A 23,129-nucleotide genomic window follows, 5' to 3' on the forward strand; every position below is an offset into this window, starting at 1 on the left:
TTTGTGATCCCACCTGACCCAGATCCTCCCCAGGGAGGAGCATTACTGTGGGATACTGCTAAGATTACAAGCTGCAGGTATGCCTAATGCCCAGTGACTGAATGAAAGAGGCAGCTCAGGCTCTGCTGCCAAGTGTCCAGGTTGTAGGAAGCCTTTGGCAGGCAAGGAAATGGCTCATTTCACTTTTCTGTGATCACACTTGGCTCCTTGTTCCTGCCCCACTCTGAAAGGGGCACTGGTGGAAAGCTGTTAGTGATAAAACCAGATGGGAACAGCACTGAGGAGCTGCAGGATTGACAAGTAGTGTGAGGATTCTTGGTGAACAAGGAGGTAAACCAGCATTCCTAAGTTTTTCTTGTAGCAAGACTTTGTACCTGGTTTGGTTCGTGCTGGGTGCTCAGTTATCACTGTAGGTTCTCCAGGGGTTTGTTACCCTGGCTGATTTTTGCCCCAACACAGAGCAATTGCCCTGCATTCCAGATATCTCTGCATCACTGGGGGAAAAGAAAAAGCATCAAATACTAATGAATGTCTAACTGGTGTGCCCATCTTAATGTGGCCCTTTTTCTGTTTCTCCCTGCTGCACCAGAGAAGATCCCTAAAACTCAGGACTGTCAACTATCTAAAATTCCTTCTGCTGCAGTGCCTGAAAACACTTCTTGGAACTAGATGATCAATAAGCAGAGCACATGAAGTCTGAAGTGATTAGAAAGGTATTTTGGGCTTTGGGAGGCCGATGTGGGGTGGACTCCACTGTGTCTGTACCATCTGGTGCCCTGCTCTTGGTGCAGTGCCATCACTGCACACAGAGCAGCAACACGAGGGATTCTAAACCAAATCAGAAGCTGGATGGGGTTTAGAGAGACTCCTGCAACAGCTTCCTGCCCAGGCAAATCCCCAGAGGAGATTACGATTCCCTTGATGCAAAACATAGCAGTGGTTTGAAATCTGATCCCTGTTGTTACTGTGAAATTAAACTCAATCTGATCAGGAAGCAATAATTTGCTTCCTCACAGTTCCACCAGAGGATCAATAGCACCATGAGCAGTTGGGTAATTTGCTATACAGCAGAGTCATACACAGCTGTGCAAAATGAGATGGGTTGTTCCATGGGATGTCTAGAACTACAGTCTGTGACCCTCCTCGGCCCAGCTCTGGATTTGCTGTTTTATCCAACACCAAAATAAATATGATGCAGAGCAACTTTTCAAAGGTCACTTCATGGTGGAGTCTAGAAAAAATTACGTCTGTAAAACAATACTGTGCATAAAGTTTTATACTGTGCATAAAGTCTTCGAACGTTTAACTGAAAGTTGCTCCTCAAAGCAAGCAACAAGTTTGCCCTTGGACCAGCATGGAGTATTTGGCATTTCTGTAGCATCTAAGCAGGAGCGATGATAAACAACAACAGCCGAGGGGCAGCTGCGTTGTACACGGGGCTGGGAAAATGATCCCGTTACCGGTACTCGGTCACTGCCGGTCGAATGCAACCATTCACCCACCGGGCACCAATCCAGTGTCCGGGGGGCACAGATTCAGTGTCCGGGATTGCTGGCTCCGAAACAAAGGCAGGACCTGAAGTGGCGAGGAGCTCCCGCGCCCGAGCCCTCTCGCCGTGGCTCCCACAGCCGTGGCCGGGCCGGAGGCGCTTTCGGGGCCCGGGGCGGCGCTCCTGGGGCGGGTGAGCGGAGGCGATGTCCCCGCTGCCGGGCGGTATTTTCCAGGATTCCTCAGCTGTGCCAGCCGCCGCCTCGCCGTTCCCCGCCAGCCCAGCGCTCCGGCCGGGATCACCGGGCGCCTCCTGCAAGCGGGAAGCGCATCCCGGGGCGGCTCCACCCGGCCGCGCTCCGCTCCCGCCGCGGTCCCGGGGCTGCGCCGTGCCGGTGCCGCCGGAGGGGCGGGGAGGAAAGCGGGAGAAGGCGGGTGAAGGAGGGATAGCGCGGGAGAAGGCGGGAGAAGGAAGGATAACGCGGGAGGAGGCGGGATAACTCCGAGAAGGCGGGATAAAGCGGGAGGAGGTGGGATAACGCGGAGAAGGCGGGACAGCTCGGAAGAAGGCGGGATAACGCGGGAGAAGGCGGGATAACGGGAGAAGGCGGGATAACGAGGCGGGATAACGCGGAGCGAGCGGGACCGTCCCAGCAGCGTGGCCGGTGGCGGCGCTATTGCTCTGCTCTCGCGAGAACGCCGCGCTGTGGCGCTGGGGCGGGCGGCGGCTCTCGCGAGAGCTGCGGCGCCGGAGCCAACATGGCGGAAGGTGAGGGGGGGAGCCCGGGTGAGGGGCCGGGCGGGGCCGGGGGTCGCGGCAGCCGGGGCGCTCCGCCGCTCCCGGGGCACCGCAGCGTGAGGCTCCCGCCGCTCTCCCGTGCGGGACGGGCTCGGCCCTGCCCGCGGCGGGTGGGGCGGGCGGCCCCCGAGGTGAGCGGGAGATGGCGGGGGCCGCGGGCGGGCACCCCCGGGCGGGGCCGGCTGGCGCGGGCGGCTTCGCCTCACGGGAGGGCGCTTGGAGTGGCCGGGGGCGGCGGGAGCCGGCCGGGAGGTCCCGCCGAGCCCTCCCCGCAGGCGGTGGGACAGGGGGGCTCCTGCCCGTGTCTTAGGGCTCAGACCGGGGCTCATCCCGGCGTGCCCGGCCCGGAGCTCATCCCGGTTTTCCCTGGGCGCTGCCGGTGCTGCAGCCTCCGGGCCCTTGTGCCGGAGCCCTTTTGTCAGGCTCAGGTGAGGTTTGCAGAGCTCCTGGAGTGCTGCTGTTTTGCTTGGAGGCTGGCAATCGCACCATTCAAATTGATGTAACATAAAAGGATTTGGGGAAAAAAAAAAAAACGCTTGGATTTTTGCAGTTCTACTCGTTTCAGCAAGACAAGCTTCCTCTTTTTCTTGGAGGAAACGGAGTGTGCAAACGGAGCTAAAATGCTCCAAGTTACGAAGGAAATGAAGTTAGAGTGGTGAAAGCAGAGCCTTCAACTCTGGAAGTGCAGCTCTTGGACAGTGGTGAAATTTAGGAACACTTGTGGAATATTGACTAAGATGGAGCAGATGCTGCTGGACTGGCGTGCATCAGCTGAGAGGATGCTGTGGTCAAGCTGGTTTGATAAGTCCTTAGAGGAATGCCTGACTTCTTGTGTGCTGAAATACCATTCCTTCATATTTAGCTGACCAGTCTCTTGTGCTTGCTTTGAAGCCTTGGTGACCCAGTTCTGGAAGGCTTTAGTTGGCTTCAGGTGGTGAAGGTTTCTCCAAAGAGACCCTCAAGGATGTGAGGCTCTGGCTCAGGGTCCTCCTTTGCAGAATTAACCTGCAGCTGATAGAAGCAAGCCCTGTTTCAGACAACCTGTACTTCTCAGAGATTCTTCCCTGCCTTAAGTAATTCTCTGATCTTTTGGCTGAATAAAGCACATGACCAATGAATGATCTTGTGTGAACTGGAATAACAAGCTGGAGTTGTCACCCTTCTCAGCTCCTTAGGTTGTGTTGGAACAGGGGCTCATTTTGTCCCTACCTGCAGCCACACTTCTCCTGTTAAGAGCTACACGTGAGTCAGCTGTAAAGTGAAAGCTTGTTAAGGAAGGGAGCTTGTCAAATTGTGGTTATTAGCTCAGAAGCCAAGTGCTTCTCATAAGGAAGTGTTGCCTCTGTATAGAAAAATCCTGCATCAGATTTATTGCAATTGCTACCTGCAGGTTATTGAATATCTTAGTGTGTAATTCCTGGGTTCTGCACTGCTAATACCAGAGGTTTACATGCAGGCATGGGTAAGAATTGTTGGATTGATGCTTCAGTGTAAAGAAGCAGTAGCTGTAGAGCTTTGGGGTGATAACGATCAAAAATAAGCAGAAGTGAGGAGGAACCAGAAAGCAGTGACTTGAACATCCTTGGGGAGGTAAGGGTCTGAGTGTGGAGCAGTGGAGGGGATAAGGAAATAATTTGGTTTTCTGTAATATTTCACTCAGATCCACTTGGTAGGGAAACAAAGTTATCTGTATGGCTTCTGGGACTGCTTTTGATGGTGGAATGGGCTGTGTGATGGCTTCCACTGGAGCCTCCCTCTGATTGTTGAGATCTGCTGTCTCCTCATTGCCTTTTGCCTCCCCATTTGCATTCACTTATTTGCCCCCAAATACTTCTGTGCATTCTCCTGTAAGAAAATGACAGTAGCCTTTCCTGAAATCCTCTTCAAAGCCTTTGATATGGAATATAAACTTCTGCCAGTTCATGAGATGCTGATCAGCCTGCCAGAAAGCTGATAACAAAAGCTGCTCTTATTTACCTGGCTCAGAAGAAGAGGCATTTTGTGTTTTCTGCTCTGCTGAACCTGGGAATCCTCCTCACTGAGGCATTGGGGTTGGTGTTTAGCCAGAGCTTTTCTGGTCTCTGACTCAGCCTGGCCTTTCAGAGCCTTGAGGCAAGGACCATCATTAAATGTGTGTGTGTGCCTGCAGTAATTGTCCCTTTTATTTGTTCACTCCTTAAGTGAGCAGTTTATAGGGGAAACTGAGCCTTTGCTCTTGTGCTGTAAATGTTGATTAACTGGACCTTGAGAACTCTCTTAAATGTGCATTTGAAATGTGCTGTAGGATCAAATACTGTCCTCAAGTCTTGCTACTACACGCGTGTGCAAGTTGTCATAAGAATAAGAGAAACTCTTTATTTTACAGTTCTTGTAATTGGTACAGTAATAAATACCTGTCAGTCCTTCTCACTGAGTTTGCAGGAAGCATCTGGTGTCAGCCTGAAAGCAAGAGTGAGTTCTCAAAGCTTTGGTTCTCTGAGGGACTTTCACTGCTGGTGGGGATTGGCTGGGATTGCCCTGAAAGCAGCAGTGACCAGCTGGGTTGTTGGTCATGCACAAAGCTTCAGCTGCTGCTCTTTGGGGGTTTAAGGTAATTCTGCATTGTATCCTAGTGATCTCAGGCTAATTTGGAGCTAGTGAAAATGACAGTATTCATGGTGGTATCAATTCTTTATTCCCACCTTTGCACTCCCATGGCTTGGCTGGAAGATGCAGGATTTCTGTAGGATGGTGCATGCAATGAGCTTCACTAGGCAGCTTCCTATTCCTAGCATTTGAATTTGTATGCCATCTAAAAATCTTGCTGGATAAACAGTGGTGCTGTTCATACACTAATTTTTGGTGCAATTCTTGCTGTCTTTTGCTCTGGGCTCTTGTCAGACTCCTGCTCAACAGCAGGACTTGCTTTGTGCCCCAACACCATCCTTAAGGAGAAATGAGGAAGGAGTAGTTGCTCAAGGGACATGTCCTTCTAGTTCTGGGAACACCAAAACTGCATTCATCCTCACACAGAAACACTGACCACAGCAGGATTTCAAACCCTCCTTGAGGCTTGTGTGCTGCTGATGGCACAATTCTGAAATCAGAGTATATTTGAATAGAAAAAGAAAGGTATCCCAAAGGAGGTGGTAGCTCTGGAATTTTGAAGGATGAAGCAAACAAAAATGCTGTTGAAGGAGTTACCTGCCAAACCTGCTTATGTATTAACTGAAAAATAAAACGGGATGTGTTGCCCTTTGTTTATCCATTACAGTAGTTAAGTTAAGAGAGTTCAGAGGCAGAAGTGCTGCAGGGTCTGTGGAGGACAGGCTGAACAAGGTGCTCTGTCTGCCACAGCCTGATGCTCTGCCCTGGGCACCCGTGTCAGCAAGGCCAAGGTCAGCTGCACTGTTGAACCTTTCTGCAGGAGCAAGAAGAAAACACTGATCAACAGAGCTCAGTTTCCCCTTGTTTGTACTAGGGATGTTTAGTAAATATTTTGGAAAAGTCTTTGAAATAGGAATTCCTGGCTAGTAGGGAGTAATCTTGTAGGAACTTTCCCACCTAAAATCACTGGTTAGCGTCTGAATTTATCCTCCCTGCCCCCTCTTATTTTAGGACTGGTCTTGGATTTGGCTTTACTTGAAAAATCAACTTAATGATAGGGGGAAGATAAGGAAGTCCTGTGATTGATAGCAAACATACAGTTTTTACAACTAGTCCATAAATAAGCACTCAGAAGTTGGATTGGTTTTAAATACCTGTGCAGATGTTTCCTTCCAGCAGTGAGGTGTAGAGGTTTTTCATAGGGGTGGCCTGGGTTGATTTACCCCAGCATGTTGTGGAGTGACCAGTTAAGTGTGGTGGAAAAGTGGCTTCTGCAATGGGATGGAAATACCTGTTCAGGGATCAGCTTCCCAGGTGCTGCTGCTTTGCTGATCCTGAACTGAAATAGCCAATATGGACTTGACTCCATTTGTGATGCCTCACCAGTGGAGGAGTGTGTGTGCCAGCAGGAAGTGGTTTTATGTACTTTTCACTGGCCTTTAGCACATGGATTCTGGGGACAATCTGTTTTCCACTCTGGCCATTTTTTGGAGAGTTTCATAGCTGACAGGTTGAGGTGTTCTAAACAGGTCAGTTAAATACTCTGAGGTAGATATGGTGCTTTAGCAGCTGTTCTAATGCTCACTTGTGGTTTTAATATCATCTGAAAAGTCAGACAGCATCTTACCTAGGCTGAAAAAAATGGGTAAGAACCAAAGACTTAGTCCTCTGCCCCACCATAATTCCCACAGAAATGGACTACATGGCTTTAGCAACCTTATTGCATTTCTGACAAAACAATTCAGAACTTTCTTTGTAAGTGGCTTTTATCACTGTTATGATTTTTTAATGTATTTATGAAAATGATACAAAATAGAAGGTTTAATAGCGGGGGTGAGATGCTTTGGAAGAGGAGGGACTCTCCTTGGAGTGCTGTAATTAAACAAGATGTGAAGATACCCTCAGGTGCCAAACACAGTTGTGTATGTCTCAAACCTGTAGTAACACTGTGTGCCTTGCAGAGGAGGTGGCCAAGCTGGAGAAGCACCTGCTGCTCCTCCGCCAGGAGTACGTGAAGCTGCAGAAGAAACTCGTGGATACAGAAAGGAGATGCAACGTCCTGGCTGTGGAGGCCAACCAGGACAATGCCAGCGACACCTTCATCAGCCGCCTGCTGGCCATTGTAGCTGAGCTCTACCAGCAGGAGCAGTACAGGTGAGGAACCCCCTGGGCAGGGAATTACAGCAGCCTTTGCTTTTATTGACTGCACAGGGTGCTGGGTGCAGTTCTTTGCTGCCACATGTGAGTAGAGTCCTGAGTTGCAGCTGTAGATGGAGGAGCACGCTAAGGTTGTGGCATGCTGAATCCAGTTCTTGAATGGAGAGCTCTAAGCAGAAATTCATCTCAGACAAGTTCAGAGAAAACCAACCACAATCACTGTCAACAGCAGAGCTTACTTTGAAGAGAAGGAGTTTTGAACTGAACCATGCTCAGTTGATGGATTAATTACACAATGTATCTGGAAAAACTGTTCCTTTCTTGAAAGGCTTTGTCATAAAACATTTTCAGTGCTGTATTCCTGTTGTGTGTGAAGAAGACTGATTAATTTGGCTTGTCTGGTTGTAGTAGTGATATATGTGACTTAGTAATACACTGTATTTTTGAAAGCCAGCACAAAATTATGGTTAATAGTTTCTTTTCCATAGGCACACTAAGGATCCCTTCCATATTCTAGATCCTTGAGCTGATTAAGTTCTGAGATTACTACAATATTTATCAATTTCTTTGCTGTTACTGAAAGCAAAGCCAATATAGTAAAGGAGTTTAGTCATGTTAGGGAAAATCTATTTTAGTTAAGATTTCCTTGCACCAGCATCTCTTCATGAGCCTCCCTGAGAAAAGGCTCTGTGCCTGCAAGAACTTCCTGTAGCCTGGTGGGTAAAAGATTGGTTAGGTAGTATATGTCAGAAGAGTTGGAACACTTTATTTCTGTCCATCTCCTTAGCTTTAAAGGCATTGTATGGTTGTCTCAAAGGGCCTGCATATCACAGAATGAGAAAGGTAGCAGGTCCCAGTGCAGGTTTCATTAAGTAACATCTCTGTGTGCTGTTGTTTGTAGCAGTGCTTTGATTTGGAAAATGGTCTGGGAAGCACACCTGCACAGTCAGAGCTTTTGCAGGCCATGGGATTTCCAAATGAGCAGGGCAAGTGGATAAGCTGGTGGAAAGGGTCAGGATGAAATGGGTGTTCCTGACAGCTGATCTCCTGGGAGCTGGGGATTCTGCCTGGCACTCAGCCTCCTGTCAAACAGCATTGTTCTCTTGCTGGTCTTGCCTGAAAGCATTGGTGCTCAGCTGATGGTATTGGTATGGACACTGTGACATAAATATTTAACTTCAAGATTGTTGGCTTTTCCTAACTTCTACAATAATTCTCTTGCTGTTTATTCTGAAATGGTTTAAAAAGCCAAACCAACCAAGCACTTGAAATATGAATGACTCATTGCATTTCTCCCTAGAAAAATATGAATTGTCATTTGACAACATGTTCTGCTTAACCAGTTGTGTTTTAATGTCTCAAACAACTTGAACCTCAATGTGGATACCCAGATATAGATACCATGGAGAAGTCTGCATAATAGGTGTTTGTGGTTTTTTCTCCTCTCAGTGATCTGAAGATAAAGGTTGGGGACAAGCACATCCGTGCTCACAAATTTGTCCTGGCGGCGCGCAGCGATTCGTGGAGCCTTGCCAACCTGGCCTCAACAGAGGAGCTGGATCTGTCAGGTCAGTCACTGCTGGGTAATGTGATGCCTCCGCTGGCTTTAGGGTGACTTGTGAAAGGGCCTAAACCTAACCTTGTTGGGAGAAGGTTACTTAAGTGCCTTCCAGGCTCCTGCTGTGCTCTAAAAGTGGTGCTTGGTCTGTTGGTAACCGAGCTCTCTCTCTGGAGTGCTGGTGAGCTTGTGAAGTGGGTGCTAGTGGTAGTGAAATCAGTAACCTGCCTTCTTTCTCTTTAGCAAACAGGGGTTGAGATTGGTGGCCTGTTTGTCTTTTCTAGAGTCAACTAAACATAATGAAAAACAAATCTATATGGAGGAGCTTGACTTCTTCCTTTTTGAGGAAGGACAGGGCTGTTTGAGGTAGTGTGCATAATTTCTCTGAAGCGTGTCATGGAAATACCTTGCTGCTTGTTAACACGGTGTGTGTGGGAAGTGAATGCAAGTACTGATGTGTTACTGAAATTGTTTGCTTTGGCACTTTGATACCTTTATAAAACAGGTGAAAAAGAGATGTTTTCTAACAGATCATCTTCTACACGAGTGTTTTGTTCTGTTGTAGCTGTTTCTTGCATGTACTCACACTGGGCAGTGCTTCTGCAGATTGAACCTCTCAAAAGGCTTTTCTGTACTTAACAGTGTAGGAGAGCCTTATACAATTAATTTGTGAGCAATAAAACCAGGTATGAAGTTAAGCAGGCCTGCTGACTGGCATGGTGAATATTAAGTATATTTAATATTAAGCATTGAATTGAATATTAAGCATTGGCTTCACGTTCTGCACTTAATCTTACAGTGAATTCTAAGTGCAGGCAAACTGGAAAGTAGCAAGTCACAGCAAGCTGCTTTTATGGGACAGCACAGGCTTCCTTGCAACACCATTGGTGGATCCTCCTGCAGCCTCAAGAAAACAGATGCCAAGGAGTTTTGAAATTGAGTGCTGTGCTAACAAAAATAATTACTAAAAAGCTCTTATGTTAATTGTAGTGTCATTACAAGTGACAGTCCAAAGCATTTCTAGCTCCACATCTAAGCTAGTCTGAGAATCTCAAATATAACTGCAGTCTCACATGTTTAACAATGCAAACACTGCTTAAATATGTGTTAGTAAATGATACTTTCCACTGTAAAATTGCATTATTGATTTTTTAAAAAAATTGATAAATGGCACAAGGATTAGCTTATGAAGTAGCTGGAGGAAGATACAAGCTGTTCCCTGCAAATTGTTTTCTTAAGGTAAGAATTTGCAGGCTAAGAGTGCCTGAATCTTATCTTGAGAATGCAGGCAGCTTTTGAGATTGAGCACTTTTAGAGTTCATGTAATCTGTAAAATTTTCTAATCTTGAAAAGAGCAGAAAGAGATGAACACATGTTCTCTTATTGAGAGGGAGAAAATGCACTCTTACCTCTGCCAAGGCAGAGCTGATAGTACATCTCAAGGAGGCTTTCTGATTGCTTTGAGTTTGGCAAAAAATACTTGTCTTACTAAAACCTTGTGATTCCTGAGAGGCAGTCTGCATGCCAAGTACCTCTACTACTCTGCAGATAATCTGTGCCAACCCTCCATCTAAAGGAGATGTTTTAGGATGGGTATTTCAGGTTCTTTAAGGTTTTTAATTGAACATATTTTTTTAAAGAACAAAGCAGCTCAAAGGACTAAGGTTAATTTTTTAAATGGATGGTGTTTCTGTTGTAATTGATCTGATCTTCTGAAGTTTTTCTTATCTACATCCTTGTAAGATGGATTGTCATTTTAATTGTGAGTGAGTGACAAAGGTCCTTGGCCACTGGGCTTGTGTAGTGTCCCATGGTGTGATTTTCTGGTTTTCCCACTGTGTACAAACATCAGTTTGTGATCAGTCTTGTAAAGACCTGAAATCTAACCAGCTTCTTAAACTGGCTTTTTTGCACTTCTCCTAGAAATGGCTGCCAGCAGTTTGAAGTGCTTTGTAGTTACTACCAGTGTAACAAGGTGTGAGTACCTTTGTTGGAATGCAGCAGTTCATGACATATGGCTGGTAAATTAAAAAGGGCTTTGTTCTTGTCAGGTGTGGATGTGCATTAGGCCATATGTGAGGGACCAAGGACTTTATAAGGACCCCTAAATGTGCAGCATTGGTAGATGTTACAGTGCTCCCTGCATTCTGCACAGTGTTGCAGTGTAAGATTATTTTCCTACTTGGTGCCAGCACTGTTACTCAACTTCTGACCAATTTCACTCATTTTGACATTTTGAACAAAGTACAGTTTCAAAACAAGACTATCTTTTTGTTTTTATGGTAGCTGTAACATTTAGAAGTCAAAGGAATAGCAATTACTAGGATAAGTGATTGTTTTTGAGTATTTTATTAATCCTGTTGCTCCCTGTAGCAGATGCTGACCCAGAGGTAACCATGGCAATGCTGAGGTGGATCTACACAGATGAACTTGAGCTAAGAGAAGATGATATCTTCTTGACAGAGCTCATGAAATTAGCTAATAAATTTCAGCTCCAGCTGCTTAGGGAAAGGTGAGTCTTAGTAAATATACTTGAACTCTTAAACCTTGTTTGAACAGAAATAAGATGATAGCTGCTGGCAGTAGGATAAAATTATGCTTTTTCAAAGTCTTGAGCTTTTAATAATACAGCATGTCATTGAGTTTATCAGGGGAAATGAAGCATTGCACTAGAGTTAAACTGTAGCAGACTTCTCATAGGTTTTATGTTTATTTTTCAGTTCTTCTCCCAGCCAAACTAATAACTCTAATCTGGTGTTGGGAGATCAGTAGGGTAGCATCAGATTCAGGAGAGTTGCAAGAAAGGAATTGTTAGAGAAAGCTAGGACGAATCCATGGCAATTAGTTTGCAGTATTAAAGTGGCACAGGTGAAACTTTTGTAACTTCTCTGCATCTTGTGCAACCTTTCTTCAGAAATAAGGTTAGTGTAACAGGATGGTGCTTTCCCAGCCTGAGACTGTGATTACACTGTGCCACTTGGGGCTGGGTTGTTATCTTGAACTCTTTAGGGTGTTCTAAACCGTTTAGAGTTAGTGAGAAGCCTGAATGGACAAATTGAAACCTCCTCAAGTTGTGTACAACTTCAAAGCCTTCAGTTTAGTCAAAGTACCCTTTGATAGAATAATCCTTTGCCCAAGGGATGTCTGTAGCAGTACATGACATTCATAAGCTGTGATTTGTGTGCCTTCAATGTGAAGCAACTAAATTGCTGTCAAGTGTTCTGACCAGAGGAGTTGAAATCTGTAAGGCCAATGCTAAAACTGCTTCAGGCCTTGTACCAGCCTGAAAGCTGCCCTGATGTTGGACTGTGAACTTAGCACTTCTCTGGCCAGCAGTCCAGTGACAGCTCCATGTGTAGATGCCATTCATCACTATGAGATGGTTGTGTAGGTACAGAATCAGTGAATAATGGAATTGTTTAGGCTGGAGAGGACCACTAAGATGAGTGGCCAACAGCCCAGCACTGCCAAGTCCATCATTAACCTTATCCCCAGGTGCCACATCTGTTAAATCCTGCAGGGGTGGTGACTCCACCCTGCCCCAGGCAGCTGTGCCAGTGCCTGACTACCCTTGCAGTCAGACATCTTTCCTAATATCCAACCTCAACAGCCCCTGCTTGTGGTCACTGTAGTACATCCTCCCTGCTTCATGGCAGTGAATGAACTGCAGTTTGTGCCCTTGGGAGAGCTGGGATGGATCTCTACTTGTGGTGTTATCATGGGACCTTGGCCAGGTGGATTCTGATAGAAGTCTAATGTTAGGGGAGGTGTCTTCTAGGGCTGCTGATGAGAGTATATTTATGCAGTTCAGCCTTCTAGTAAAGTTGGTCCAAGCCATATTCTACCAGCATCTATGAAGAGCAGTGTTAGGACTCTGTTACATCATGGGACAGTAATTAAGTAAAGCTTTTTGATTACTGACCACTGGCTTTCCTGTTTTGACAGATGTGAAAAAGGAGTGATGTCACTGGTTAATGTCAGGAACTGCATCCGTTTCTACCAGACTGCTGAGGAGCTCAGTGCCAGCACCCTCCTCAACTACTGTGCTGAGATCATTGCCAGCCACTGGGTGAGTCCTGGCACAGGGAAGCAGGATGAGAAATGTTTGCCCATTACAGAAACTCACTGTAGGGTTTTGGTTACCTTACCACACTGTCTAACATCTGGTCAGTTATCTTGAGAATGTCTTGGTGGGGAAGAGTAACTTCTGCCCAAAGACTTGTTCTGTTGGTTGGAGATACTTCACTGTACAAAGTGTCTCAGTTTCCTAAACATGAAGAAGATACAAGGGACTGTCTCCTAATAAACAAGAGGGTTGTTTATCAAATCTGGGTTTCAAAGTGTTTATAAGTTCATCCATAGTTGGTCTCTGTCTATACAGATCACAAATCCCAGGCCTGCTTTTACTTCTAAAAATAGTTCATGGAAGCCAGGGCAATTTATCTTCTGCAATGGAGAGAGAGGCAGCCAGTCCTGCAACCAACTTGGAAGTTTCACTTGCTCTGATCTCTTATATTGAGGAAAGTTTGATTAACTGAGTAATGAATTAGCCTTGAAAATAAGAGTTGTCAACATTAGACTTGAGATGGGGCTTTAGGTTATTCTAAATCTAAAATGCATACTCTAGATGTGGAGGTTTCTATCCTTGGCTAATTTGAAGGCAGAGGGAAGTGTTTTGATATGTTAATATATATAAAAAAGATTATTATATGTGAACCTGTGAGTCAGCAGTTTTAACTCTTGACTCTCTACTTGACTCCTAACTTTTGATGCTTACCTCTATCTGGAAATGAAGTTGCTTCTGTTTAGTAAAATGAGCACTAACTTAGACCTAAGATATTTTTTCTGCTTACTTTTGTTTATAATTTTATGAATCAGTCTTCAGTAGTTGTAGGACTTTTTGTCAGTGTTAAGAATAAATTAGTAGAGGATTATTTTCAAGACTAAGTGTTAATCTGCCATAGTAGCATTAAAATGCTGCTTTTCCATGTCTGCAGACAAAAAGAAATAATAATTTAACTAACTGATCTTGAAACTCAAGTGCAAGATTTGAAACTTCCTGATTGTTTCTTCCTAATCTTAACAGACTATCTGGGATTGTTCTTGCCAAAATGTTACCAAAATTGAACTTTTAACTGAACTTGTTTTGTAAACTTGAGAATTACATTGTGCAATGCCTTGTCCATAAATAAAACAGGAGTGTTGCTTACCCTTCTCTTTCTGAACTGCTCCTAGGATGACTTGAGGAAAGAAGACTTCAGCAGCATGAGTGCTCAGCTGTTGTATAAAATGTTCAAGTCCAAGACAGAATATCCCCTGCATAAGGCCATTAAAGTGGAGAGAGAAGATGTAGTCTTTTTGTACCTTATTGAAATGGATTCTCAGGTATAGTGAGAATGACTTGATCTGTCTAGAATGTGATGTTTCAAACAACCAGTTCCTAAGTTCCAGTCTGAACCTTGTTAGTGATTTTTGTCACTAATTCTTATTTGCATGTTTAGCATTGCCACAGCTACTTCTGTGTCTGTAATGGAGATCTGTCTAGCAGTACCTACATAATTTAGAAGTGATTCATAACGCTTAAAACATCTTGCATGCAGCAGAATATATCTAATAAAAGCCATTACCTGATATTGCTCTGCCCATTTAAAGCTGAGTGGTTATAATAGACAACTCTGCTGCTTCCTGGCAGTTCAGCAAGAGTCATTTCCTTGAACAACTTTTCTGTTGAAAGCTGAAGTAACAGCTGTTTGTTCTGCTTGGATGAAACTCCAAACAACTAGCAAATAAATTGTCCCTCAACAAAGTGCAGGGAATAATTATTCAAACACTTTTCATGGCAGTTGGCTGTGTTTGTGTTGTAGCTTCCTGGGAAGCTCAATGAATTGGATCACAATGGAGATCTTGCTCTGGATCTAGCCCTGGCCCAAAGACTGGAGAGTATTGCAACTACACTGGTCAACTACAAGGCTGATGTGGATAGGGCAGACAAGAGAGGCTGGAGTCTGCTCCATAAAGCCATCCAGAGAGGTGAGTAGATGGGATGTGAAGCTTTGTTAACTTCCAGTTGTTCCCAGTGTGGAATATATATTTCAAAATCTATTCCTGTGTCATGTTGTGGTTGACATTGCAGTTAGAAAATTGTAGTGAAATACGAACTTTGTCCTCTTGTGGTTTTGTTTTTTTTAGACATGAAAGCAAACAGACTGTTATTTGAGATCTGAGAATCAGTCTGCTGCCTGGGGAAACTTATGCTGTGTGATACCCAGGTGCAGTCTAGTACAACATTGCCTGCTAAGGGGAGAAATACAGGCAGACACTGGGAATATTCTAATTTAACAGTGTTCTTTCTGACAAATAGTTGAATTGAGCACCACAACATAAGGGTCACAAAGATGAAGTCTTTTCCTAGACTTGGGTTGAATGCAGCATGTGCCTCTTAGAGATATGGTTAACAGTGAGGGTCCTCACTGCTGCACAGCAGTTTCAGAAGAGGAAAATGTGACTGAAAGAAGGTGAGGAGCAAGTGGAGGTACCTCTGCTCAGCCTAAATATTTTCAAAGCTCCAGTGCAGTTATCAGAGTAGAATCTGAGTACAACTACATGATTATATTGAGCTGTTCTCCACCTTAGAGTGGAAAATGCATCTTACAAGAACTGGAGCACAGCAGGTTCTGGTTGCCATGGCCACAGGACTCTGAAGGGTTTGGATCAGCAGCATCTTGGCCTGTGGTCAGAGTGTGGTACAAATCTGCAGCAAACACCTTGTGCTGCTCCTTATTTCTGCAGTGTCTTTGGCAGCTCTGTTCCAGAAAGTTTATTTCTAGCACCAAACTGTCTCAGGCCCCTAGAAGTAAAGGAAGAAGTTGGGAGCTGTATTTTAACATCACAGAATTTGAATTAATCTCCTACATGTCTGAACAGGGTAATGCTGGCACCTGATCCTGTGAGTGAGACTCCAGCTGCAGGAGTAGGAGACACTGTAGGCATAGGTCAGTGTGTGATGGCTGCAGCCCTATGAAACACTGGATTTCCAGCAGGCTGCTCTTCATCCTTACTGCTGCCATTTGTCTCTAGTTCTAATGTCTGCTCTCAGTCTGAGCTAGAGCTCTGGGAATGAACACTTGCTTTTCAGTAACCACAGCTTCAGTGAATTAATCACAGTTAACAATCACATGTTCTGGAAGTGGAGCTCAAGCAAACTGTCTGCACTTGCCACATGATTCTTACTACTTATGATCACTGAAAAGTGGGGGAATGTCTGATATGGAAATCAGAAAATGGGACTTTTGTTTTTGTTGGCAGAGATAATCCAGCACTATAGATTGAAACACTGTTCTTTGTTCTCTGATCTTGCACTCAGGCCAAGCAAAATGTGAATATGTCTCTGCAAAGTAGCCTTTGAAGCAGGGGCAACTAGTATTTTCCTGAAGTTATTCTTTGCATTGGTGTTTCAAGTTCAAGGTTTCATGTGTTGAAGTGGGTCTAGTCAAGAAGGAGTTCTTGGGAATGCTGTGCATGGAGGGTCTGCACTGCTAAAGCCCTTACCCTGTATTTATACAAGGGCCTGATTTTCCAGGAGCAAAGGCAGTGTTATCACTTGTTTATGTAGTAACACTCAACAGACTGACTTGAACTGGAAACTTTTGACTAGTGCCTTGGAATAGTACCTGTTGTTACAAAAATATTTGTGTGTTTAGTTTGCCCAGTGTTTGATTAAAGCAACAATGGGTATATCTCAATAGAGGAATGAGCAAAGTCACTATCTCTATAACAGTAAGCTGGTGTGAGAACTTGAGTCATGGTAACCTGTGGGCAAATCACTTTTTCCAAGGGCTTGTTGTGAAATATTTTAATCCTGACTTTGCTGTGAAGCATTGTTGAAGTTGCCTGTTGCTGAGGCATTCTAGGACTAGAAATTGTGTTGGAATGAATGTATGGCATGAAGTCATGTGCACCTGTTTCCTGGAGTATAAAATATACAGGCTGCATATATCCATTAATAACCTTGTTTTGTTTCACAAAAGGAGATAAATTTGCTGCAAACTTTCTCATTAAAAATGGTGCCCGTGTGAATGCTGCTACACTGGGAGAGCAGGAGACTCCTCTGCACCTTGTGGCATCCTACAGCCCCAAGAAGCACTCGCCAGATGTCATGGCAGAGATGGCACAGATTGCACAGGCCCTCCTGCAGGCAGGAGCCAACCCAAACATGCAGGACAGCAAAGGCAGGTCAGTACTGGGGGAAGTGAAGTGCTGCAGACAATCTGCTCCACAGACAATGCTGGGATGATCAGATGCAACCTCCTAAGAGCCTGTTCAGGGCTTTCAGCAAAGTACAGCTGATGCTGGAAGCAGGAGCTCATTTACCCAATTTGAGACCTGTTGGTAGCACTGAAAGAAAGCTGTGCAGGCTGAGTGGTACCTTGGCATGGCAAATTAAACATAGCCCAGCTACAGAAAGCTGGGGTGAGTTGATAGTGTTAGAACACATGGAATACAGCTAAATTGCCTTTATTGAGTCACTGAATGGTAAAAGCTAACTAAGATGACAAATAATATACCTGAAGCTGGCAGGGAAACCAAAATATTCTCAAAAATGCCAGTTTCTACAGTGTGTTTGTCTGAAGTGTAGGGCCTGTAAGTTTTTTTACAGGTTAGGTTAGGCTGGCAAGCAAGTTTATAAAATAATATAGAAGACTTGGAATGTATCAGCTGTATGATTCTAATAGGTGAAGCTATTGTGCTTCTTCCTTTAAAGTTACTTCTTACATTAATGAGTTCCTTACTACCAAATTAATTGGAGTCATGTTCTCTAAAAGTTTAGATTTGTCTTTCTTTTAATAAATGCTTGTGCCTTTCTCCTTTAAGCAGAGATGAAAGCCTGTAGTTCTCTAGGGACATGTTGGTGGCTGGGGCTGAAGTCTGCAGTGTCTCACTCATTCCTGCTGTAACTTTTCTCTGCTCTAATTCCAGAACCCCCTTGCACGTGTCCATTGTGGTCAGGAATGAGCCTGTGTTCAGCCAGCTCCTGCAGTGCAAGCAGTAAGTCTCACATGAATGTAAAATGCACCAAGATTACCTTGGACAGTGAAGATGTGAAAACTGGTTTAACAACTCTTGTGTGCCTTTTTGCCTTATAATAAGACTAGTAAGAATTTGGGATGCAAAAGTGTAAAGGCTTTGCATAAGTGAGATGCTGAAATCATATCAGAAGCCATGTAAGTTTTTACCCTACTGTAAAGAAGCAGCAAACTGCATCTCTGTGTTTTATAAAGAGGCTGAAATAATTCCAGAGGTGAAGGTTGATTTGTAGTGGAGCTGAAAGGAGTAATAACACTCTTGAAATATCTCAGTATATTCTTGAGTTCAACTTGGGTTCTGCTTAGAGGCGACTTCTTAGGGTGGTGAAGCAAAAGACTTCATTTGACTCAGTTTCATTGCAGCTGAATTTGCAGTTCTTGTACATGGCTTACTCAAGGGAATTTGCCTCTTTGTTACACTTAGTGGGAGCCCAAATCTGCCAGGGATTCTACACTTCCCTAAGAGCAATGAGCTTGAATCTAGTAGTCACTGAAAGGTGCTGTGATTGTTTCAGAGTATTCACAAATTGTCTGAAGTAACTGGAGCTACAGTAGCTTCTTGGCAAGCAAAAGTTGTCAGAGAGGTATGAGATGAGCTAGTATGGCTGTTCAGCCACTTGGAATTCAGCTGTGTTGAGGAAACACTTTTTAAGATACAAACTGGGGGACACTAACTCTTATTTTTAGACTAGACTTGGAGCTGAAGGATCATGAAGGCAGCACAGCTCTGTGGCTTGCAGTGCAGTATATCACTGTGTCCTCTGATCAGTCTGTGAACCCTTTTGAGGATGCCCCTGTTGTGAATGGAACCTCCTTTGATGAGAACAGTTTTGCAGCAAGGTTGATCCAGCGTGGCAGCAATACAGATGCTCCAGACACAGTAACAGGTAAACCAGAGGTTTGTATTTCATTGTAGGTGGAAGGCTTGTGTGTTAATTCTTTAATGCTGAGTGCACTTGGAGGAGCTGCATGAGGTTTCAGCAGCAATTGCTCCATAATAAATGCTAGGTGGTAGTTGCTTTACCCAGAGCTGCTGCACTGACAAGCTGAGATGGACTTGCAGGAAGTGACAGAAAATCTGGACTCATTGCCAGGTTCTAATATTTACCATTTCAAGATGTGTAATCACTAAATGGAAGTGCATGTGACAACTGGAAGGGGGCTACTCTACCAAGCTAATACCAAGGGTTTTCCTTGTTGACTTCAAAGTGTAGTGGGGAAGGTGTTAGCACACTTGTTAGTATCAAAGTGTGGTTGGAATAACAGTGTCCATGGTTTTTCTCTAGGAAACTGCTTGCTTCAGAGAGCAGCTGGTGCAGGAAATGAGGCAGCTTCTCTCTTCCTAGCAACGCATGGAGCAAAAGTCAACCACCAAAACAAATGGGTAAAAGCAGAAACTTAGTCTGAAAGTTTCCTTGCTTCTCTTCAAAAATAAAATAGCAGAGATTTCTTATGGTTAAACCATAGCTTAAAGCAAGTTGGAGCACTTTGTGAACCTTTGCATGTTTTCAGGTATTTACTAGTGACCACTTGCATTCTTGTGGCACTGTTCTTGCAGAATCACCAGTTGTTAACATGCTTTTAGCACTTACTGCAGTGCCTGGTGTAATAAAATCCTTAGTAAAAGCTAACTCATGTACTTTGGAGCTCCTAATGAGCTTCAGTGACTGGGGGTGAAACTCTTCACACCAGCTCTTGTAATTTTAATAGTTTAATTTTAAGAGTTTAAAAGCTGCTTCTTCTCATGTCTCAAGCTGTTAACCCAGCACCTTGTTTATTAAAGGGAGAAACCCCACTGCACACAGCCTGCAGGCATGGCCTGGCCAACCTGACAGCAGAGCTCCTGCAGCAAGGAGCCAATCCCAACATCCAGACAGCAGAGGCAGTGCCTGGGCAGAAGGATGCACCTGCTCCTCCATCAGCAGAGAATGTTCATCTGCAAACTCCCCTTCACATGGCTATTGCTTACAACCACCCAGATGTGGTGTCAGTCATCCTAGAACAAAAAGGTGGGTGTCCTGACGTGGTGCTGCAGTGAATTGGTGTGTCAGGGTGGCATCCAAGCTGTTCTGACAAGCTACTAAGAAAGCAGATCTTCCTGTAAGCAGTGTTTAAGTATAGCAATTAATAGACTGGCTAACTAGTCTTAAATTATCTGCTTGTTAAAACAAGAAAATTATTTTGTCTGTTTGTAAATTGCCCACTGTAGATAATGGACTTGAGCAGTTAGTCTTGGGTTCTGTTACAGCTGAGATAGCTTCAAAGCATTTGCCTCAGGTGAATGCTGGAAGCAATTTTGGATAAAGGCATTTTTCTGTGGTGAGACTTCTGCCTCCCTCAGCTCCTTACTAAGAGGACTTTATACAGGGCAATGCTGATAATTATTGTAGAGTTGAGACTTGAGTGCTCAAATACCAGCAGATGAGTTCATTAAATGCTACTAATCAGCTTTCTAGCATCAGGAAGGGAATTTGACAGCTGAAGCAGGGCCAGTTTTGTCTCCTACCATAAGTGGGATTTAGCAGGAAGTAGGTAAACTGGGGTAAATGTTGCCCATCCCAGGTAAATATTGCCCATCCCAGTAGGTGAACTGGGGTAATTGCCCATCCCAGGCTGCACCATATTGTGGAGCCTCCACTCTTCATTCTCAGAGCTTTGTATATACCACCCTATTTGGAATTGCAGCTAGAAAGGGACAGGTTCAGCCTCTTAGCTAGAAAATTGATTTTGTTTCTTGGTATATTTATTAAGATCAGTCAGTAGTGGCAATATGGTCTGAATCCTAGCCAGTGTCACATAGGGGAGCTGAAGGTGCTTTGCTCAGATCTTACAAACTGCTAAAGGAGCAGCCTAGTACAAACTGTGGCATTGCTGCTGCAGCTTTCAGTGTGTGACTGCAGGTCAAGTACAAGAATACCCTAATTCCTTGTGCTTTCTTGTAGCTAATGCTCTTCATGCTACCAACAACTTGCAAATCATTCCTGACTTTAGTCTGAAGGACTCAAGAGACCAGACTGTGCTGGGATTGGCTCTTTGGACAGGTATGTGCCTTCAGCATGTGAAGCTACTACAGGAACAAGATTTTCTTAAAGATAAAACAGCTGCTGTGTGTTCATGTTCTGGCTTGTGCTGCTGGGGAGGAGTTGTCAAGGAGAGCTTTAGATGGTTCTTCATATTTTAAAATTAGTGTTCACATATGACTTAGTGAAAGATTTCTAGTCCTGCAGCTTCTGCCCAGGACTGTACTTACACTTCAGTGGAATTCTTCCTCTGTGAACCCACTGGTAGTTTTCATATCAGATGAAAACTATTAATCATATTGTCTGTGCACATTAACTTGATTCTATTAGTCTCAGAGTGTCTGTTTTATGGAACTGAAGGTGAAATACTAATGAGCTTGTTCTGTTCAGGCATGCACACAATAGCAGCCCAGCTGCTGGGATCTGGGGCATCCATCAATGACACCATGTCAGACGGACAGACACTCCTGCACATGGCAATCCAGAGGCAGGACAGTAAGAGTGCCCTCTTCCTGCTGGAACACCAGGCAGACATAAATGTCAGGTGAGGTCCTAACTGATACAACTCTCACCTGTGTGTGTGTCCCAGAGCAGGTGCTGACTGCCTTTGTATAATGGCTTGAGATTTGTTCCAGATGTGATTTACACATTGTTGTGGCTGAGGGATTACATGTGTTAACTTGGTCCTAGGGATAGCACCATTAGTCAGTATCTCCTTTTGAGGCTGCAGAAGGAGGTGCCATTTAATTCAGGGTAAAACAGCTTTCTCTGTGGCAGACTGAAGTCCTAGAGACAGGCCTAGAGGCACTGAACTTCTATTGTCTCATCCATTTGCCAGCTTGTTAGAACTGCATGTTTGCTACCATCTAAAATAATTAGATACTGATCCAGCAACAGGAGTCTGATAATCTTTCCTCCTCAGTGTCTCCTAGACAACTTACATTAGACTTAACAGAACATTTGTCTGCTTACATGACTGACAGGCTGTCTGTTAAATTTGGCAAGCTGTACTGTAATGAATGTCATGGGTACAAACTGCCTAAAGCTGCTGTTCTGACTTCAACTTTTTAACAGTTGGTGTTTGACTGTTGCTTGAAGTGTTGCCACGTTGGAGACAAAGCTGTTTGCTTCTGTGGCAGCAGGCTGGCTCAAAAGGAACTCTGTTCAAATAATGGCTGCACTGAAGGAATTGAATGTCTGTGAGCTAAGAACACTAACTTGTTTTTGCAACTGTAGAAATCAATCACTTGCTAAAAGTGAAGGGGAGAGGAAGGCAGACTAGAGAGCTGTGATGAAATACATGATGTGTTTGTGATGGTCTTACCACAGCAAAAATACACAGAAGAGGAGTTAATTCTTGGATTTGCCAATAAAGTGCTGTTGCTGAACTTTATAATGCATCTGTAACACTTGGAAGTGTCCCTGCTGCAGGACCCAGGATGGACAGACAGCCCTGCAGCTGGCCATCCAAAACCAGCTCCCACTCGTGGTGGATGCCATTTGTACCAGGGGAGCAGACATGTCTGTGCCTGATGAGAAAGGAAATCCTCCCTTGTGGCTCGCCTTGGAAAACAACCTGGAAGACATTGCATCAACTCTGGTAAGAGTCAGGTGGCTTTAGTCTCACTTTTGTTCATCTTGCTAGCAGCAAAAGGCTTCATCAGCAAAGCAAACTCAATGCATGAAAAGAACAGACTAGTCCAATATTACTAATTTCTGGAGGTCTTTTCTTCACCAGAAATTCCTCTTTACTGTAGGAATCTTATAAATACTGTAGTCTGCATAACCAAATATCTGGCAGCCACTTCAATAAAAATATATATTCTATATGTCTCGATTCTTGATCTGGATGGAGTGAGGATCTGCTTAGGTCAGTCTGTAGCATACACAGCTTGTGTAATGATAAACTTTCTGAATAAAACTCAATACTCCTTTTATGCTTTAGTGTATGTGCTGCTTTTTATTCCATCTTAATTGAACCAAGAAGGCCTTTAAATGCTCATGTTTACTTTAAACACTGTTTACTTTCAGGCATGGGTGATACAGCAGGAGATTTCCTAGGACACACAAGTAGACTTCCTTGTGTCTTTTTCATAAGGAGGTTACTTGGGAGCTTTGTCCAATTGTCTGCTAGAGACAACTGGTTAAAAACTCTGCTAGTGACGTGAGAAATACATTTTGTAGCTGTTCTTGACTGTGCTGGTCAACACTCTTAACTGCTCATCTTTAAACCTTGTCAATAGTTTGTCAAGTGGAGTAGAACAAGTCTTAAGTGCCACATTGCTCAAGTATGTAGTTCTCTAGTTGAAGAATACAAATATTAGCAATACAGTTCCTGGAAAAAAACCTCTCTCTGTTTAGCTGAATGTCTGAGCAAGCAGGGAACTGGGCCAGACCTTCAAAGTCTGCTGCTGCTGCTTGATTTACTGTGGGTGCCT

General features: G+C 44.3%; 1 protein-coding gene across 2 annotated transcripts in view; it reads left to right on the forward strand.

Annotated features, from left to right (window-relative positions):
* Positions 1-2,108: 2,108 nt before the first annotated feature.
* Positions 2,109-23,129, forward strand: part of ANKFY1 (ankyrin repeat and FYVE domain containing 1) — a 31,796-nt gene continuing 10,775 nt past the window's right edge. Inside the window, exons 1-15 of one of the 2 annotated variants that reach the window (XM_064729529.1) lie at positions 2,109-2,257; positions 6,835-7,027; positions 8,480-8,598; positions 10,962-11,100; positions 12,534-12,657; positions 13,824-13,973; positions 14,453-14,618; positions 16,616-16,820; positions 17,565-17,633; positions 18,359-18,558; positions 18,958-19,055; positions 19,455-19,680; positions 20,614-20,712; positions 21,082-21,235; positions 22,123-22,291. In XM_064729529.1, coding sequence (XP_064585599.1) covers positions 2,248-2,257; positions 6,835-7,027; positions 8,480-8,598; positions 10,962-11,100; positions 12,534-12,657; positions 13,824-13,973; positions 14,453-14,618; positions 16,616-16,820; positions 17,565-17,633; positions 18,359-18,558; positions 18,958-19,055; positions 19,455-19,680; positions 20,614-20,712; positions 21,082-21,235; positions 22,123-22,291 — 2,121 coding nt within the window. In that variant the 5' untranslated portion in view covers positions 2,109-2,247. The remainder of the gene's footprint in view (positions 2,258-6,834; positions 7,028-8,479; positions 8,599-10,961; positions 11,101-12,533; positions 12,658-13,823; positions 13,974-14,452; positions 14,619-16,615; positions 16,821-17,564; positions 17,634-18,358; positions 18,559-18,957; positions 19,056-19,454; positions 19,681-20,613; positions 20,713-21,081; positions 21,236-22,122; positions 22,292-23,129) is intronic. The other variant, XM_064729530.1, reaches the window with a different exon arrangement.

Source organism: Zonotrichia leucophrys, chromosome 19 (genome assembly GCF_028769735.1).
Source record: "Zonotrichia leucophrys gambelii isolate GWCS_2022_RI chromosome 19, RI_Zleu_2.0, whole genome shotgun sequence".
In the NCBI taxonomy this organism is placed as follows: Eukaryota; Metazoa; Chordata; class Aves; order Passeriformes; family Passerellidae; genus Zonotrichia; species Zonotrichia leucophrys.